We start from the raw sequence: 20806 nt of genomic DNA on the forward strand, positions 1-20806 counted from the left end.
AGCTACAATATGTTTTGAGGTCTCTGTGTCCTTCTCTTTTATTCCTTGTGCTACACCCTCATACAAGGTGTTTAAAGTGTTTTATTCCTCGTGCTACACCCTCATACAAGGTGTTTAAAGTGTTTTATTCCTCGTGCTGCACCCTCATACAAGGTGTTTAAAGTGTTTTATTCCTCGTGCTACACCCTCATACAAGGTGTTGAAAGTGGTTTATTCCTCGTGCTGCACCCTCATTCAAGGTGTTTTAAAGGGTTTTTTCAATAGTGATATTCATACTATTTCAGGCAGTGCCAGGGGGTATGTTGATACCAGCAGACCTGTGTTTTGAAGTCTGTGTCATAGACGACATTGTTTTTCTCAAATTATAAACATGGTATTTTCTCTACCTCCACTAAATCCAATCAATTCCTAAAACGTTTTTCTCCTCATATTGTGCCTCAGAGTCTTTGTCTGTGTCTGAAATGGCATACTAGTCCCTAAATAGTGCTCGACTTTTGATCGGAGCCCTATAGGGAACAGCCATTTAGAACACAGCTTCCCTCTGTGGTCTTGTCTCTTCCACACAGTCAATAAGATATCCTGTGTAAACTTGCTTTGGATGTTGCATTCTCCAGGACGAGGGGGGGAGCCGTGAGCAGCAAACAACATTATCATGTCTTACGCTATCACCTTAGCTGCTGCCTGAATAACTCCACAAACAAACCAGAACTGTGTTGCCTGTCAATTAGGCTTCTCCTTTACTTCCTACTGTGTACAAAATAGCCCGTATATATATACTTCCTCCTTGTAAACGCTGTCTGTTATGACATCACTTCCTACAGTGTGAACATCGTCTGTTAAGACATCACTTCCTACAGTGTGAACATTGTCTGTTATGACATCACCCCCTACAGTGTGAACATTGTCTGTTATGACATCACTTCCTACAGTGTGAACATTGTCTTATGACATCACTTCCTACAGTGTGAACATTGTCTGGTATTGGTGTTTGTATACTTCACAAATGAAAGACAATGTTGCAGTGGATTTATTTAACCAATATCGATGCTAAATATTTAACCAACAGTTCTCCTAAATATTGGACAAACTGTTTGGCTAAAACGTTTACCAACATTTCGCCAACACTTTTTTGTAAAAGAGACCTCATCATGCTGTGGAAAATAGGTGTTCATCACATTGTTACTAAACTTACCATTGAATGTGACACTGCGGATGTACTTGAGCAGTTTCTTTCCCCCGGCCAAGTCCATATCGGGACAGATCCCAGAGACGTCGGGACACAGGTCTCTCTGCATGTTGTGAAGGGCGTGGGCCATGGCGTACACCGCATCGATCACAAACTGAACCTTCCCCTCCTGTTCATACTTAGAGTCCGTCCCAATCCGCTCCTGGCCTGCGGATGAAAAGAGGAGAATATTCAGGACATGTTTTGGGCTAAAGATATGGCTCTTAATGGTAATCACCTGGGTAAATACAAGACGTTCCTATGCATTTGCATTAATGAGGTGACCTAAAAAATAAGTACTCATCTTTTTACATTTAAGAAAATAACACACTAACATTACATTCCACAGACATGGGTTGCCTTGCAACGATGCAAACCTTATTTAAATGAAAGGAATCCTGTATTCACTGTATTCACAATGTGTTGGTTTTTAATAACTTCAAAAGAGAGTCAAGGGGAGCCGTGTTAAATATGGCTAATAAGAGAAAGGTACTGATACATTCTTACAGTGTATTATAATGCTTTCATGGATTACACCTCATCTTTAATCTGCTGTCTATATGGACAGGCTTCACATTATATTCATGCTGTTTTCATCAAGATGATAGAGTGGACCCATTGAATTAGACACAGTTTAATAGCCACTTTATTTCCCACAGTTACTTTTCAATCACCTTGGTTAATGTGGGAGAACTACATGAAAGGGCCAAACCAAGCCATTGTGTTTTTCCTTCAATGGTAGACACATTATACTGAAATCAACATCTCGTATTCCATTGTCTGTCAGTGAGTTGTACAAATACATTTTAGTCATTTAGCAGAAGCTCTTATCCAGAGCGACTTACAGTAGTGAATTCATACACTTCATATTCGTACTGGTCCCCCACGGGAATCAAACACACAACCCTAGCTTTGCAAACACCATGCTCTACCAACTGAGCCACACAGGACCACCAATTAACCAATAAGAATTTTTTGCTGGTTTTTCCATGGACATATTTTTGAGAAATAGTACATTACAAAAACACATTTACATTGAATATGTCACAAGCAGAATTTGTATTTTTTACCGTGACTATGATAATCTGATGATAATAATAATAATAATCAAAACAACAATTGGAAGAGTACTTTATTATCATTACGAGTGTTCTTGTCCTTCTTTCAAATGACTGACTGACATTCTGTTTACGCTAATGTCTCCTGCGTCACGTTGATCATGTCACATTGTTGACAGGATTTCCGACAGGCTTGATAATCAGACAACCTGTGGTGTAACATCATCATCTTACAAGACCATGAAGACCGAAAGGGTCATTCCATTTATGATGAACATTATATAGATATCTCATTTTTGACTGAAGCAAAGTATCATTTTAATTTATACACACTTTTCTGATTTATTCTCTGGTTTATTACGATACATTTTTACTTTTACACATTCATCTGCATAACCCAAAATTATCACTTGAACTTTAATTAAGTAATCACTTAGAAAATGAAAACGAGGAAGCCACTGTAACCAGGTTTTTCCATCCAACCTTTTAACGCGAGTAAAGTACGTCGGATTAAACATTTCATGATGGAAAACCGAACATTTATCGGTAAACTTTACAAAATGATGAGAAAGCAGAACACGCCAGACGAGGTGGGATCTTTTTGGGTCACAGACAGACAGACAGACAGACAGACATACAGTAGATGTTTTTGGGTAAAATTAATTATGGGAGAAATGTCTGTGCTCAAATATTGATATAATAACCATCGTATGGAAGTAAACTTGGAGTCATGCGATGACACGTTGTGTGGTCCTCCCACTACGACTCCTCAGGAAACCAGTTTATTAGGCTACAAGATTTTTTACCGTTTATTTAACTAGGCAAGTCAGTTAAGAACAAATTCTTATTTACAATGACGACCTACACCGGCCAAAACTCTGACGACGCTGGGCCAATTGTGCGCCGCCCTATGGGACTCCCAATCACGGCCGGTTGTAATACAACCTGGAATCGAACCAGGGTGTCTGTAGTAACGCCCCAAAAAAGCACTGAGATGCATTGACTTTGACCGCTGCGCCACTCAGGAGCCCAAGTGTAATAAATTATGATGAACTTCACAGGGTGAAAGGTCATGAACATGACGCTCCTTTCAATAAATAGCCATGGTCTGATTCTGGTGACGTGATCATCGACAAATAAAAATAATTGTCTATAATTGTCCATAATAATTTCAACATCTACTGTAGACTATACCCGCACAGTATCTGCAAGCTGTTAGCTGGAGTGCACCTGCCAATAACAGAGTGGACACATTCACTATATAACGCCGTTTTTTTGTTGTTGTTGTGAGAAAACCATCAATAGAGTTGAATATGCAAAGGAAACCCATTTACTTCGGCACATGGGAATTGAACTTCATCACGCACTGCCTTTTATCCACAACTGGTATATTTGATGGAAACACATTTCCGGTGGGAAAATGTGCATGTTGGTTTTATGCAGAGTTTCGAATATTCACATGCAAATCTGTCACCAATTGGATGGAAACCTAGCTTTTGGAGAGGGTGAAAGTTCACGAGCTTGCTCCAAAATCTGTCATTGCCGAAATGGACAATTCCAGAGAAAAATGTAGAATACCAACAACAGAGTCAGGAAAGAAGCTGAAATGGCTGGATCTGTATTCAGCATTGGCTTGTTTTGGCATACACACACACACACATACACACATACACACATACACACACACACACACACACACACACACATGTGGCCATGCACACAGCTACAGATGTAGGATAGTCATTTGATCACCCTGTTGCAAGAAAACTTTCCTCCACCCAATAGTTTTTTTAACATTTGAGGTTTAAAAGGGCTTCTAAAGTTTTGAAATCCCAGGTTGATGGCAACTTAATTGGAGAGGACGAGCTCGTGGTAATGGCTGGAGCTGAATTAATGGAATGGTATCAAATACCTCAAACACATGGTTTCACATGGTTGCAATCCTTTCCAGCCATTATTAAAAGCTGTCCTCCCCTCAGATGCCTCCACTGATTGAAAATTCAGACTGGATTTTCACTTATGAAAAATGTACATTAATTATAAGCAACATAATAATTCACATGTCCTGTTGCTGCAGGATTATATTTCTGCTGAAGAAAACTGTAAGAGGGAGTGTTGAGAGACAGCAACCCAAATGTCTCTATGCCAATATCTTACAACTCCAGATTTCTTGCAAATACCCAACAGGGCTTTCAACGTTAATTACCCACCTTGTTTCTCAGACGAGATGATAACAATTCAATAAAACAAAATGAATGCTGAGAAAACACAATCTCACGCTGGTAAAAAAAATCCATCATTATATACCCCATCAAACACATAGACATGATCATTTAGCAGATGCTCTTATCCAGAGAGATTTACAGTAGTGAATGCATACATTTCATACATTTTTTTTTTTACGTACTTGTCCCCCGTGGGAATTGAACCCACAACCCTGGTGTTGCAAACACCATGCTATAAATTTTATTGGAGTATCTACATAGGCGTACAGAGGTCCATTAACAATATAATATGGTTGACCAGAATAAGAAAACATATATATGGTTATTCAGAAGGATCGACAAAAGAACCATTCGCCCTGAAGGTTCTGTAAAGAATCAAAAAAAGGGTTCAGTTTAGCTCTGTAAAGGGTTGTAACCATATATAACCTTTTTTTAATGATTCTTTATAGAACCTTAAATAAGTGTTCTTTATAGAACCATACAGGTTCCATTTAGAACAGTATGAGCACGGTTCTGTATAGAACCTTCCAGAAAGAGATCTACACTGAACAAAAATATAAACACAACATGTAAAGTGTTGATCTCATGTTTCATGAGCTGAAATACAACATCCCAGAAATGTTCCATACGTACAAAAAATCTTGTTTGTCTAAAATAGTGTGCGCACATTTGTTTACATCCCTGTTTGTGAGCATTTCACATTTACCAAGATAATCCATCCACCTGACATGTGTGGCATATCAAGAAGCTGATTAAACAGCATGATCATTACACAGGTGCACCTTGTGCTGGGGGTCAACAAAAGGCGACGCTAAAATGTGCAGTTTTGTCACACAACACAATGCCACAGATGTCTCAAGTTTTGAAGGAATGTATAATTGGCATGCTGATTGCAGGAATGTCCACCAGAGCTATTGCCAGAAAATATTGCTATCCACTTTTCTACCATAAGCCGCCTCCAATCGGCCTCACAACCGCATATCATGTGTATGGCGTCGTGTGGGCGAGCGGTTTGCTGATATCAATGTTGTGAACAAAATGCCCCATAGTGGTGGTGGGGTTATGGTATGGGCAGGCATAAGCTACGGACCCTGAACACTCTGAGCATTTTATCAAAGGCAATTGGAATGTACAAAGATACATTGATAGTGGCCTGTGGAATGTTGTGCCACTGTTGTCGTCACAACATTCCACAGGCCACAATCAACAGCCTAATTAACATTATGCAAAGGAGATGTGTCGCGCTGCAGGAGGCAAATGGTGGTCACACCAGATACTGACTGGTTTCCTCATCCCTACTTAAAAAAAAAAACATAAGCATATCTGTATTCCCAGTCATATGAAATCCATAGTTTAGGGCCTAATGAATTCAATTGACTGATTTTCTTATATGAACTGTAAAATCAGTAAAATCTTTTATTTTATTTTTTTGTTCATTATATACGGGTTCCACTACGGTCATAAGTCAAATAACTGTTTAGAAGCTTTTTTTGGTGTGTACCCTACCAAACACATGATCATTATATAACCAATCAAACAAACTAATTTCACATTAGACAAGGGGCATTGAAATCTCTGTCACGCTTCCTCTGCTCTCTCAGGTCTGTCTGTCTGCCTGTCTGTCTGCCTGCCTGCCTGCCTGCCTGCCTGCCTGCATGCCTGCCTGCCTGCCTGCCTGCCTGCCTGCCTGTCTGTCTGTCTGTCTGTCTGTCTGTCTCTCTCTCCCTCACATCTCTCTCCCTCACACCTCTCTCTCCCTTACACCTCTCTCTCCCTCACATCTCTCTCTCCCTCACATCTCTCTCCCTCCTCTCTCGCTCCTTCCTCTCTCTCTCCCTCCCTCCCTCCACTCTCTTTCTCCGTCCCCTCTCTCCCGCTCTCTCTCTCTCTCCCTTTTTTATTTTTGTGCCTCTCTCATCTCTCTCTCTCTATCTCTCTCTTTTCTCTATCTTCTTTCTGTGCCTACAGCTCTCTCTCTCTCTCTCACACACTGCATCTTGGTAGCATAGTCTATATCAGAGTAGAATACATCCGTTGCTGCTGAATGTTCACATAGATCCTGTGAGACAAAGATAAACACACAATGTCCAGATTAACAGTGTATATGATGGTGATGTATAGAAGGATGTGGGAGACTTGGATGAGGCTAAATGAGGTCAAAAGAAGCAGTTCTCCACCTATCCATATTCTCCTGGAACCCAATCGCCATCCAATATGGTAACCGACTGCCTTTCATTTTCAGATCATACACAAAAATTATGTTATTTAGCCTCTCAAACATGGTATAGCGCAATTGATGTTAATTGATGTTAATACGTCAGCTGTTAAGCCTCTCAAACACGCTATCAAATCAAATGTATTGGTCACATACAAGTGATTAGCATATGTTATTGTGGGTGTAGCTAAATGCTTGTGCTTCTATGTACATATGAGATGGCTGATGTAATATTTACAATCAATTAAAGTGAATAAGACACCGTAGAATAGTATAGAGTACAATTTATACATTATTAACGTGGCAAGTGATCCATTTCTAAAAGTGGCTAGTGATTCCTAATCTATGTCTATAGGCAGACGCCTCTGATGTGCTGGTGATGGCTGTTTAACAGTCTGATTGCCTTGAGATAGAAGATGTTTTTAAGTCCCGATAGGTTATTTTTCTGCTACCACACTCCCAGAGCCCTCAGCTCCTCCCTGTAGGCTCCCGTCTCATCATTGTTGGTAATCAGGCCTACTACTGTTTTGTCGTCTTCTAACTTGATGATTGAGTTGGAAGCGTGCTTGGCCACGCAGTCATGGGTGAACAGGGAGTACAAGAGGGGGCTGAGCACGCACCCTTGAGGTGCCCCAGTGTTGAGGATCAGCGAGGAGGAGGTGTTGTTTCCTACCTTCACCACCTGGGGGCGACCCGTCAGGAGGTCCAGGACCCAGTTGCACAGGGCAGGGTTCAGACCCAGCCCCTCGAGCTTGATGATGAGCTTAGAGGGTACTATGGTGTTGAATGCTAGTCAATGAACAGCATTCTTACGTAGGTATTCCTCTTGTCCAGATGGGTTAAGTCAGTGGGCAGTGTGGTGGCGATTGCATCATCTGTGGATCTATTGGGGCGGTAAGCAAATTGAATTGGGTCTAGGGTGTCAGGTAAGGTGGAGGTGATATGATCCTTGACTTGCCTCTCAAAGCACTTCATGATGACAGAGGTGAGTGCTAAGGGGCGATAGTCAATTATTTCAATTGCCTTTGCTTTCTTAGGTACAGGGACAATGTTGGCCATCTTGAAGCATGTGGGGACAGCAGACTGGGATAGAGAGAGACCGAATATATCTGTAAACACACCAGCCAGCTGGTGTCCACATGCTCTGAGGACGCGGCTAGGGATACCATCTGGGCCGGCAGCCTTGCGAGGGTTAACACGCTTAAATGTCTTACTCACATCGGCCACGGAGAAAGGAGAGCCCACATACCCTGACAGTGGGCCACGTCGGTGGCACTGTATTATCCTCAAAGCGAGCGAAGAAGGTGTTCAGCCTATCCGGAAGCAAGACCTTGGTGTCCACGACGTGGCTGGTTTTCCTTTTATAATCCGTGATTGTCTGTAGACCCTGCCACATACGTCTCGTGTCTGAGCCATTGAACTGGGACTCAACTTTGTCCCTATACTGACATTTAGCTTGCTTGGTTGCATTGCGGAGGGAACTACACTCTTTGTGTTCTTCCATATTCCCAGTCTTCTTGTCCTGGTTAAATGAGGTGGTTCGCGCTTTCAGTTTTGCGCGAATGCTCCCATCTATCCATGGTTTTTGGTTGGGGTAGGTTTAAATCGTCACAGTGGGTATAACATCTCCTATACACTTCCTGATAAACTCATTCACTGTAATCAATATTATTTTCTGAAGCTATTCTGTATAGTGGAGTTGATGTTAACATGTCAGCTGTATAGCCTCTCAAACGCGGTATTAAACATGATGTTAACATGTCAGCTGTATAGCCTCTCAAACACGGTATTTAAATCTGATGTTAATACCGTGCTGAGTGTCATTGCTGAACAGTGCAGCTAGAAATGCCAATGCTACCAGATTAGTTATTTTATCATAGAAGAATGCACAGACCAACAACAAGTAAAAGACATTCGCGGCAGCTTCCCTGAAACAATGCATTGGAAGACTTTGCTTAGAACATGGTGAGAGGACATTTTTTCATATATACGCGGTGACAGTTTAGACCTATAACTGTGAAATTGGTCATTGTAGAGGTTGCATTGGGAATGCAGTACCTATTGTTTCAGTGCTGCTCGTAAAACCACCGAACAGAGGGTCTGGGTTAGCCATAATAGATCTATTACCACCGCTGGGCAGCTATGTACAAAAGCTTATTGATGGCCTCTTTTCTTTTTTTGTTCTTCCCACAGCAGCAATAATCTTCCAGGCGGGAAATGTGAAGAGAAAAAAAACAGTACAGAAGACAAAACCATGGGTACATCCCAAACGGAAATCTATTCCCTATAGAGTAGACTACTTTTGACCAGATCCCTATAGGGAAAAAGCTGCCATTTCAGACGCAGCCAGTAAAAGTTTGGTCTAGGTTGAGTGAACCTTGGGGGGGGGGGGGGGAGGCACAAGGAGAGGATGGCATCGTCCTATAAATCCCATCCTAATCATCTCATTATGTCTCGTTAAAGAGAGACACGGCGCTAGCAGCTAACGAGCCAAGCGTGTAATAACCCAACAGAGAGGAGGAGGGCTGGTACTTAATGTAGGACAGGACATGAAAATAACAGCTCAGGTATATTAGTAATATAAGGGGCTAGCCTTTCCCACCTGGTGGTCCACTGACTGAGTGTATAGTTTCCTTTCAAATCAAACGGATGACCTCAATCTCCCCTTCCCTCACTGGTAACACTCCCCTCCTTCACTGGAGAAACAAGGCCCCAGTCTCTTCTCCCCCCACGGATAACACCAGGACACTATCTCCTCTCCCTCCCTGCCATCCTACCCCTATCTCCCCTCCATCACTCCCTCCCAAACCTCCCAAACCTCCCAATAATACACCTCTCCCCCCGCTGCCATCCTACCCCTATCTCCCCTCCATCACTCCCTCCCAAACCTCCCAAACCTCCCAATAATACACCTCTCCCCCGCTGCCATCCTACCCCTATCTCCCCTCCATCACTCCCTCCCAAACCTCCCAAACCTCCCAATAATACACCTCTCCCCCCGCTGCCATCCTACCCCTATCTCCCCTCCATCACTCCCTCCCAAACCTCCCAAACCTCCCAATAATACACCTCTCCCCCCGCTGCCATCCTACCCCTATCTCCCCTCCATCACTCCCTCTCCTCCCCTCCCTCCCTATTAGGAACCATAGAACCTCTACTGCACTCCATTATAATGTTATCCCTAACAGCAGCATATGCTTCCCCTGATGTCATCAAATAATGTCTCTTGATGTGTAAATTAGCCTCGTAGATAGTAGAAATATTTTAGCTGTACTTCCTAACCTCCTGCCAAATGTATGACCATATGAGAGAGACACATATTTCCCTCAAATTACACAGACCCACAAATAATTTGAAAACAAATCCAATGTTGATAAACTCCCATGTCTATTGCATATTTATTGGGTGAAAATACCCCAGTGTGCCATCAGAGCAGCAAGATTAGATGTTTGGTACTGTCATTGGTGTGTGTACTGGGAGCGGAGTCAGGTGTGTGTACTGGGAGCGGAGTCAGGTGCAGGAGAGCAGAGAGTTGTGAACAGGAGGACACTTTATTATTAAGGAAGGAGGAACCAACAGACGGACGCCACTGCGTCGAAACCTCCATCCAATATGCCAAAGTGCAAAAAAAGCGCAAACAGTCACAATATTTAAGTACAAACATCATAAACATATCTCGTGAAAGAAAACTCGGAATAAACGCACACCAGAATAGTGATAATAAATGATAAATGACACGTAACACAAAACAATCTCACACAAAGACAGGGGGAACAGAGGAATAAATACATGTAGTGTGATTGGGGAATGTAAACCAGGTGTGCAGGGAACAAGACAAAACAAATGGATACATGACAAATGGAGCGGCGGTGGCTAGAAAGCCGGTGACGCCGAACGCCGCCCGAACGAGGAGAGGAGCCGACTTTGGCGGAAGTCGTGACAGGTACACGGTAATTGAGGTAATATGAACAGTGCATTCAGAAAGTATTCAGACCCCTTCCCTTTTTCCACATTTTCCACATCAGCCTTATTCTAAAATGGATTAAATAAAACAATTTCCTCATCAATCTACACACAGTAACCCATAATGAACAAGCAAAAAGTAGTTTTTAGAAACTTGTGCAAATGTATTAAACATAAAAAACAGAAATATTGTATTTACATAAATATTTAGACCCTTCACTATGAGACTCGAAATTGAGCACAGGTGCATCCTGTTTCCATTGATCATCCTTGAGATGTTTCTACAACTTAATTGGAATCCACCTGTGGTAAATTTAATTGATTGGACATGATTTGGAAAGGCACACACCTGCCTATATAAGGTCCCACAGATGACAGTGAATGTAAGAGCACAAACCAAGCCCTAATGTTGAAGGAATTGTCTGTAGAGATCCGAGACAGGATTGTGTCGAGGCACAGATCTGGGGAAGGGAACCAAAAAATATCTGCAGTATTGAAGGTCCCGAACAACACAGTGGCCTCCATCATTCTTAAACGGAAGAAGTTTGCAACCACCACGATTCTTCCTAGAGCCTAACACCCGACCAAACTGAGCAATTGGAGGAGAAGGACCTTGGTCAGGGAGATGACCAAGTACCGGATGGTCACACTGACAGAGCTCCAGAGTTCCTCTGTGGACTTCCAGAAGGTCAACCACAGAAGCCATTCCTCAGTAAATGGAACATGAGAAGCTGCTCTCAGACCATGAGTAACAAGATTCTCTGTTCTGATGAAACCAAGATTGAACTTATGCATCACATCTGGATGAAACCTGGCGCCATCCCTATGCAGGATTGGCTTTGGGACAAGTCTCTGAATGTCTTTGAGTGGCCCAGCCAGAGTCCAGACTTTAACCCGATCTAACATCTCTGGAGAGACCTGAAAATAGCTGTGCAGCAACGCTGTGCAGCGACGCTCCCCATGAAACCTGACAGAGTTTGAGAGAATCTGCAGAGAATAATGGGAGAAACTCCACAAACACAGGAGTGCCAAACTTCTGGCTGGGATATGTACAGTACCAGTCAAAAGTTTGGACACACCTAGTCATTCAAGGGTTTTTTATCATTTTTACTATTTTCTACATTGTAGAATAATAGTGAAGATATCAAAACTATGAAATGACCCATATGGAATCATTTAGTAACCAAAAAAAATTGTTAAACAAATCAAAATATTTTTTATATTTGAGATTCTTCAAAGCAGCCACCATTTTCCTTGATGACAGCTTTGCCCACTCTTGCTGTTCTCTCAACCAGCTTCACCTGGAATACTTTTCCAACAGTCTTGAAGGAGTTCTCACATAAGATGAACACTTATTGGATGCTCTTCCTTCACTCTGCGGTCCAACTCTTCCCAAACCATCTCAATTGGGTTGAGGTTGGGGGATTGTGGAGGCCAGGTCATCTGATGCAGCACTACATCACTCTCAAATAGCCCTTACACAGCCTGGAGGTGTGTTTTGGGTCATTGTTCTGTTGAAAAACAAATGCTAGTCCCACTAAGTACAAACCAGATGGGATGGCATATCGGTGCAGAATGCTGTGGTAGCGATGATGGGTAAGTGTGCCTTGAATTCTAAATAAATCACTGACAGTGTCACCAGCAAAGCACCCTCACACCATCACACCTCCTACATGCTTCACGGTGGGAACCACACATGCGGAGATCATCCGTTCACCTACTCTGCATCTCACAAAGACACGGCGGTTGGAACCGAAAATCTCTAATTTGGACTCATCAGACCAAAGGACCGATTTCCACCAGTCTAATGTCCGTTGCTAGTGTTTCTTGGCCCAAGCAAGTCTCTTCTTCTGATTGGTGTCCTTTAGTAGTGGCTTCTTTGCAGCAATTCGACCAAGAATGCCTGATTCACACAGTCTCCTCTGAACAGTTGATGTTGAGATGCGTCTGTAACTTGAACTCTGTAAAGAATTTATTTGGGTTACAATTTCTGAGGCTAGTAACTCTAATGAACTCTGGGTCTTCCTTTCCTGTGGCGGTCCTCATGAGAGCCAGTTTCATCATAGCGCTTGATGGTTGTTGCGACTGCACTTGAAGAAACTTTGAAAAAGTTCTTGAAATTTTCCGGATTGACTGACCTTCATGTCTTAAAGTAATGATGGACTGTCGTTCCTCTTTGCTTATTTGAGCTGTTCTTGACGTAATATGGACTTGGTCTTTTACTAAATAGGGATATCTTCTGTATACAAACGCTACTGATTGGCTCAAAAGCACTAATAAGGAAAGAAATTCCACAAATTAACTTTTAACAAGGCAGACCTGTTAATTGAAATGTATTACAGGTGACTACCTAATGAAGCTGGTTGCGAGAATCAAATCAAAGTTTATTTGTCACCTGCGCCGAATACAACAGGTATATTCCTTACAGTGAAATGCTTACTTACAGGCTCTAACCAACAGTGAAAAAAAGGTATTAGATGAACAATAGGTAAGGAAATAAATAAAAACAACAGTAAAAAGACAGTGAAAAATAACAGTAGCGAGGCTATATACAGTAGCGAGCCTATATACAGTAGCGAGCCACTACCACTCTAAATTCCAAGCATCTGCCTCTAACCCTAGGAAGCTCTTTGCTACCTTCTCCTCCCTCCTGAATCCTCCTCTCCCTCCCCCCCCTCCTCCCTCTCTGCGGATGACTTCGTCAACCATTTTGAAAAGAAGGTTGACGATATCCGATCCTCGTTTGCTAAGTCAAACGACATCGCTGGTCCTGCTCACACTGCCCTACCCTGTGCTTTGACCTCTTTCTCCCCTCTCTCTCCAGATGAAATCTCGCGTCTTGTGACGGCCGGCCGCCCAACAACCTGCCCACTTGAGCCTATCCCCTCCTCTCTTCTCCAGACCATTTCCGGAGACCTTCTCCCCTTCCTCACCTCGCTCATCAACTCATCCTTGACCGCTGGCTACGTCCCTTCCGTCTTCAAGAGAGCGAGAGTTGCACCCCTTCTGAAAAAAACCTACACTCGATCCCTCCGATGTCAACAACTACAGACCAGTATCCCTTCTTTCTTTTCTCTCCAAAACTCTTGAACGTGCCGTCCTTGGCCAGCTCTCCTGCTATCTCTCTCAGAATGACCTTCTTGATCCTAATCAGTCAGGTTTCAAGACTGGGCATTCAACTGAGACTGCTCTTCTCTGTGTCACGGAGGCTCTCCGCACTGCTAAAGCTAACTCTCTCTCCTCTGCTCTCATCCTTCTAGACCTTTCTGCTGCCTTTGATACTGTGAACCATCAGATCCTCTTCTCCACCCTCTCCGAGTTGGGCATCTCCGGCGCGGCCCACGCTTGGATTGCGTCCTACCTGACAGGTCGCTCCTACCAGGTGGCGTGGCGAGAATCTGTCTCCGCACCATGCGCTCTCACCACTGGTGTCCCCCAGGGCTCTGTTCTAGGCCATCTCCTATTCTCGCTATACACCAAGTCACTTGGCTCTGTCATATCCTCACATGGTCTCTCCTATCATTGCTATGCAGACGACACACAATTAATCTTCTCCTTTCCCCCTTCTGATAACCAGGCGGCGAATCGCATCTCTGCATGTCTGTCAGACATATCAGTGTGGATGACGGATCACCAGCTCAAGCTGAACCTCGGCAAGACGGAGCTGCTCTTCCTCCCGGGGAAGGACTGCCCGTTCCATGATCTTGCCATCACGGTTGACAACTCCCTTGTCCCCTCCTCCCAGAGTGCTAAGAACCTTGGCGTTATCCTGGACAACACCCTGTCGTTCTCCACTAACATCAAGGCGGTGACCCGATCCTGTAGGTTCATGCTCTACAACATTCGCAGAGTACGACCCTGCCTCACACAGGAAGCGGCGCAGGTCCTAATCCAGGCACTTGTCATCTCCCATCTGGATTACTGCAACTCGCTGTTGGCTGGGCTCCCTGCCTGTGCCATTAAACCCGTACAACTCATCCAGAACGCCACAGCCCGTCTGGTGTTCAACCTTCCCAAGTTCTCTCACGTCACCCCGCTCCTCCGCTCTCTCCACTGGCTTCCAGTTGAAGCTCGCATCCGCTACAAGACCATGGTGATTGCCTACGGAGCTGTGAAGGGAACGGCACCTCCATACCTTCAGGCTCTGATCAGGCCCTACACCCAAACAAGGGCACTGCGTTCATCCACCTCTGGCCTGCTGGCCCCCCTACCTCTGAGGAAGCACAGTTCCCGCTCAGCCCAGTCAAAACTGTTCGCTGCTCTGGTACCCCAATGGTGGAACATGCTCCCTCACGACGCCAGGACAGCGGAGTCAATCACCACCTTCCAGAGACACCTGAAACCCCACCTCTTTAAGGAATACCTAGGATAGGATAAAGTAATCCTTCTAACCCCCCCCTTAAAAGATTTAGATGCACTATTGTAAAGTGGCTGTTCCACTGGATATCATAAGGTGAATGCACCAATTTGTAAGTCGCTCTGGATAAGAGCGTCTGCTAAATGACTTAAATGTAATGTAAATGTATAACAGTAGCGAGGCTATAACAGTAGCGAGGCTATAAAAGTAGCGAGGCTATATACAGGCACCGGTTAGTCAGGCTGATTGAGGTAGTATGTAAATGTAGATATGGTTAAAGTGACTATGCATATATGATGAACAGAGAGTAGCAGTAGCGTAAAAGAGGGGTTGGCGGGTGATGGCGGGACACAATGCAGATAGCCTGGTAAACCAATTTGTAAATCGCTCTGGATAAGAGCGTCTGCTAAATGACTTAAATGTAATGTAAATGTATAACAGTAGCGAGGCTATAACAGTAGCGAGGCTATAAAAGTAGCGAGGCTATATAGAGGCACTGGTTGGTCGGGCCAATTGAGGTAGCATGTACATGAATGTATAGTTAAAGTGACTATGCATATATGATAAACAGTGAGTAGCAGCAGCGTAAAAGAGGGGTTTGGTGGGGCACACAATGCAAATAGTCCGGGTAGCCATTTGATTACCTGTTCAGGAGTCTATTGGCTTGGGGGTAAAAAACAGTGGAGAAGCCTTTTTGTCCTACACTTTGCATTCCGGTACCGCTTGCCCTGCGGTAGATGAGAGAACAGTCTATGACTGGGGTGGCTGGGCTCTTTGACCATTTTTAGGGCCTTCCTCTGACACCGCTTGCTTCTCTTTGTAGTCGGTAATAGTTTGCAAGCCCTGCCACATAAGACGAACGCCGGAGCCGGTGTAGTACGATTCAATCTTAGCCCTGTATTGACGCTTTGCCTGTTTGATGGTTCGTCAGAGGGCAGAGCAGGATTTCTTACAAACTTCCGGGTTAGAGTCCCACACCGTGAAAGCGGCAGCTCTACCCTTTAGCTCAGTGCGAATGTTGCCTGAAATCCATTCACATCTAAACGTGTCAACACTCGTAAGGCTGCCGTACCAGACGGTATCCCTAGCCGTGTCCTCAGAGCAAGCGCAGACCAGCTGGCTGGTGTGTTTACAGACATATTCAATCAATCCTTATCCCCGTCTGCTGTCCCCACATGCTTCAAGAGGGCCACCATTGTAGACCTCCCTGTGGCTCAGTTGGTAGAGCATGGTGTTTGCAACGCCAGGGTTGTGGGTTCGATTCCCACGGGGTGCCAGTACAGGGGGGAGAAAATGTATGAAATGAATTGAAATGTATGCATTCACTACTGTAAGTCGCTCTGGATAAGAGCGTATGTAAAATGTATTGTTCCTGTTCCCAAGAAAGCAATCCTTGACTTGACACTGCCCTGTGCAACTGGGTCCTGGACTTCCTGACGGGCTGGCCCCTGGTGGTGAGGTTAGGTAACAACATCTCCACCCTGCTGACCCTCAACACTGGGGCCCCACAAGGGTGTGTTCTCAGCCATCTCCTGTACTCCTTGTTCATGCGTGGCCATGCACGCCTCCAACTCAATCATCACGTTTGCAATCATCAAGTTTGCAGACGACACTACAGTGGTAGGCTTGATTACCAACAATGACGAGACGGCCTACAGGGAGGAGGTGAGGGCCCTCGGAGTGTGGTGTCAGGAAAATAACCTCACGCTCAACTTCAACAAAACAAAGGAGATGATCGTGGACTTCAGGAAACAGCAGAGGGAGCACCCTCCTTATCCACATCGACAGGACAGTAGTGGAGAGGGTAGTAAGTTTTAAGTTCCTCGGCGTACACACCACGGACAAACTGAAATGGTCCACCCACACAGACAGCGTGGTGAAGAATGCGCAGCAGCGCCTCTTCAATCTCAGGAGGCTGAAGAAATTCGGCTTGTCACCAAAAACACTCAAACTTTTACAGATGTACAATCGAGAGCATCCTGTCGGGCTGTATCACCACGTGGTATGGCAACTGCTCCGCCCATAACCGTAAGGCTCTCCAGAGGGTAGTGAGGTCTGTACAACGCATCACCGGGTGCAAACTACCTGCCCTCCAGGACACCTACACCACCCGATATCACAGGAAGGCCATAAAGATCATCAAGGACAACAACCACCCGAGCCACTGCCTGTTCACCCCGCTATCATCCAGAAGGCGAGGTCAGTACAGGTGCATCAAAGCAAGGACCGAGAGACTGAAAAACAGCTTCTATCTCAAGGCCATCAGACTGTTAAACAGCCATCACTAACATTGAGTGGCTGCCGCCAACATACTGACTCAACTCCAGCCACTGGAAAAATATATGTAATAAATGTATCACTAGCCACTTTAAACAATGCCACTTCATAGAATGTTTACATACCCAACATTACTCATCTCAAACGTATATACTGTATTATATACCATCTACTGCATCTTGCCATCTTGATGTAATGTATCACTAGCCACTTTAAACAATGTCACTTCATATAATGTTTACATACCCTACATTACTCATCTCATATGTATATACTGTACTCGATACCATCTACTGCATCTTTCCTATGCCGGTCTATACCATCACTCATTCATATATTTTTATGTACATATTATTATTCATTCCTTTACACTTGTGTGTATAATGTAGTTGTTGTGAAGTTGTTAGGTTAGATTACTCGTTGGATATTACTGCATTGTCGGAACTAGAAGCACAAGCATTTCGCTACACTCGCATTAACATCTGCTAACCATGTGTATGTGATATTTGATTTGATTCTGGTTGGGGTATGTACGTACAGTCACTGTGGAGACGACGTCCTCGATGCACTTATTGATAAAGCCAGTGACTAATGTGGTGTACTCCTCAATGCCATCGGAAGAATCCCGGAACATGTTCCCGTCTGTGATAGAAAAACAGTCCTGTAGTTTAGCATCTGCTTCATCTAACCACTTTTTTATAGACTGAGTCACTGGTGCTTCCTGCTTTAATGTTTGCTTGTAAGCAGGAATCAGGAGGATAGAATTGTGGTCAGAGTTACCAAATGGAGGGCGAGGGAGAGCTTTGTACGCGTCTCTGTGTGTGGAGTACAGGTGATCTAGAATTGTTTTCCCTCTGGTTGCACATTTAACATGTTGATAGAAGTTAGGTAGAACTGATTTAAGTTTCCCTGCATTAAAGTCTCCGGCCACTAGGAGCGCCGCCTCTGGGTGAGTGGTTTCCTGTTTGCTTATTTCCTTATACAGCTGACTGAGTGCGGTCTTAGTGACAGCATCCGTCTGTGGAGGTAAATAAACAGCCACGAAAAGTATAGCTGACAACTCTCTAGGCAAATAGTGTGGGCTGCATTTTATCACAATATACTCTACTTCAGGCGAGCAAAATCTAGACTTCCTTAGATTTTGTGCATCAACTGTTGTTTACAAATATGCACAGACTGCCCCCACTTGTCTTACCGGAGTGTGCTGTTCTATCTTGCCGGTGCAGCGTATATCCCGCTAGCTGAATATCCATGTCATCATTCAGCCACGATTCCGTGAAACATAAGATATTGTAGTTTTTGATGTCCCGTTGGTAGGATATTCGTGATGGTACATCATCAAATTTATTGTCCAATTATTGCACGTTGGCGAGTAATATTGACGGTAACGGCAGCGTTCCCACTTGCCTTCTGCAGATCCTTACGAGGCACCCCGCTCTGTGTCCTCTGTACCTGTGTCTCTTCCTTCTTCTTTGCAAATAACTGGGATGTTGGCCTTGTCGAGTGTCCTGCTTGTTGTAGAAAAAATCTTAGTCTAATCCGAGGTGAATGATCGCTGTCCTGATATCCAGAAACTCTTTTCTGCCGTAAGATACGGTTGCAGAGACATTATGTACAAAATAAGTTACAAATAACGCAAAAAAACACATAATAGGACAATTGGCGCCCGTAAAACAGCTGCCATTTCTTCTGGCGCCATTTTACACTCGCGTGTGCAAAGATGTCATAAAGGCAAAGGGTGGCTACTTTGAAGAATCTCAAAAATTAAATATATTTTGATTTGTTTAACACTTTTTTGTGTACTACATGATTCCATATGTGTTATTTTATAGTGTTGATGTCTTCACTATTATTCTACAATGTAGAAAATAGTTAAAAAAAGAAAAACACTTGAATAAGTAGGTGTGTCCAAACTTTTGACATTTATTGTATTAATACTGTATCTACATTTCCCGGACTCCGACATTGCTCGTCCTAATACTTCTATATATCGTAATTCCATACTTTTACTTTTTAGATTTGTGTGTATTGTTCTGTATTGTTAGATATTACTGCACTGTTGGAGCTAGGAACACAAGCATTTCACTACACCCACAAAAGCATCTGCTAAATATGTGTATGTGGACCAATCAAATTTGATTTGATTTGATGTTTGGTTGGCAGTGAATCATACACGTGAATCAACATGCAGTTCAGTATGCTGTGGTTATAGAAATAAATATGTTATGCTTTAAACTTTCTCAGCAAATTCAATGAACAGTATAGAGGGTGTCCATTGTTCTCATTCTTATCATCCACACTTACAGCAAGAGTGCAAAGTCTTAGCGGGGTTAAGCAAATAACCAGTGGTCTCAGGGTAATTGACAATTTAAAATAGACACACTTAGCGTCTCCTGGCACCCATGCATAGCCTAATAGCCACTGATGCAGACCTTAGGAACATCAAAGAAGCATGATATGAAGAAAATGTAGTCTATTTCAGAAGAACAGAATAGCATACTCTGAGTTGTCCTTGTGTTAGGTCCTGATCTGACTATGCGATATTGCTCTGGGCTACAATAGTTAATTTAGCAGACAAGATTAGCTTAGAATTCCATGTCATTTTTTAATATTATTTTATAGTATGAAGAATACAATTGAACAAAGTTGAATAAAATAGAAAGGATATTTTCTTGAAAGATAGCCGCACATGCTGCTATTCTGTGTTGAGCGGTTAACAAAGAAACATGTTTAATTTAGAGTTATTTATGTAACTTTAGTTGTGATACAAATGTTGGGCTATCTGTTTTGCATGATGTGACTCTATGTGATGATTTAAAAAAAAAAGTTGTATAAAAGGCACAAGCTCTGCTTGTTTTTTTTGTGCAGACTTACACACTTAATCAGTCTGTCATTCACGATTTGACAAGCACTTGATAATGCCTTAAATTTCTTGTTAAAACAAGAGTAATAAATATTATAATCCTCCCAGCTGAAGACCTCTCACTTTCTCTTCTTTTTTCACAGGCTACAAGTGAAGACAGACACATTGGGCATGCAACTGCGCGTGTCCTTATCCATTTCCAAGGCGCACATTGAAGATATTGGAAGAACTGTTCACATTTACTTTCCGTCAGCCAACAAGATGAGTAGGCCTAACGAACAGCAAGAGCACTAGCCTATGTTAATCTACTATCCCCCATAGGACAAAGGTTGACCTATTTTATTCTGTGCGAGAAATAAATATTCCAAACATAGTCTGGGATAGTTGTGGGATGTGATAGATCCCAAATTAATACCACCACTTGCATCCCCCCAAAAAAATGTACGCAATGAGGCTGACGAAACAGATCAGAACGTTTAAGCTTAAAATGTTGATAGACCATTAGGCTTTTTCTTCACTTTATAAGCACAGAAATGCGCACATGACAGTAGGCTATACGCATGAATGTTCCGTTAGCAGGGAAACACCATTCTCAAAGTGATCACAAACGCATTATGCATGTA

The 20806-nt window shown here is 43.3% G+C and overlaps 1 protein-coding gene across 1 annotated transcript in view; it reads right to left on the minus strand.

Moving 5' to 3' along the window:
* Positions 1 to 20806, minus strand: part of LOC106566206 (metabotropic glutamate receptor 7) — a 396414-nt gene that overhangs the window by 160997 nt on the left and 214611 nt on the right. The window contains exon 6 of the mRNA XM_045691964.1: positions 1193 to 1393. Coding sequence (XP_045547920.1) covers positions 1193 to 1393 — 201 coding nt within the window. The remainder of the gene's footprint in view (positions 1 to 1192; positions 1394 to 20806) is intronic.

This window comes from Salmo salar, chromosome ssa12, assembly GCF_905237065.1.
Source record: "Salmo salar chromosome ssa12, Ssal_v3.1, whole genome shotgun sequence".
Classification (NCBI taxonomy): domain Eukaryota; kingdom Metazoa; phylum Chordata; class Actinopteri; order Salmoniformes; family Salmonidae; genus Salmo; species Salmo salar.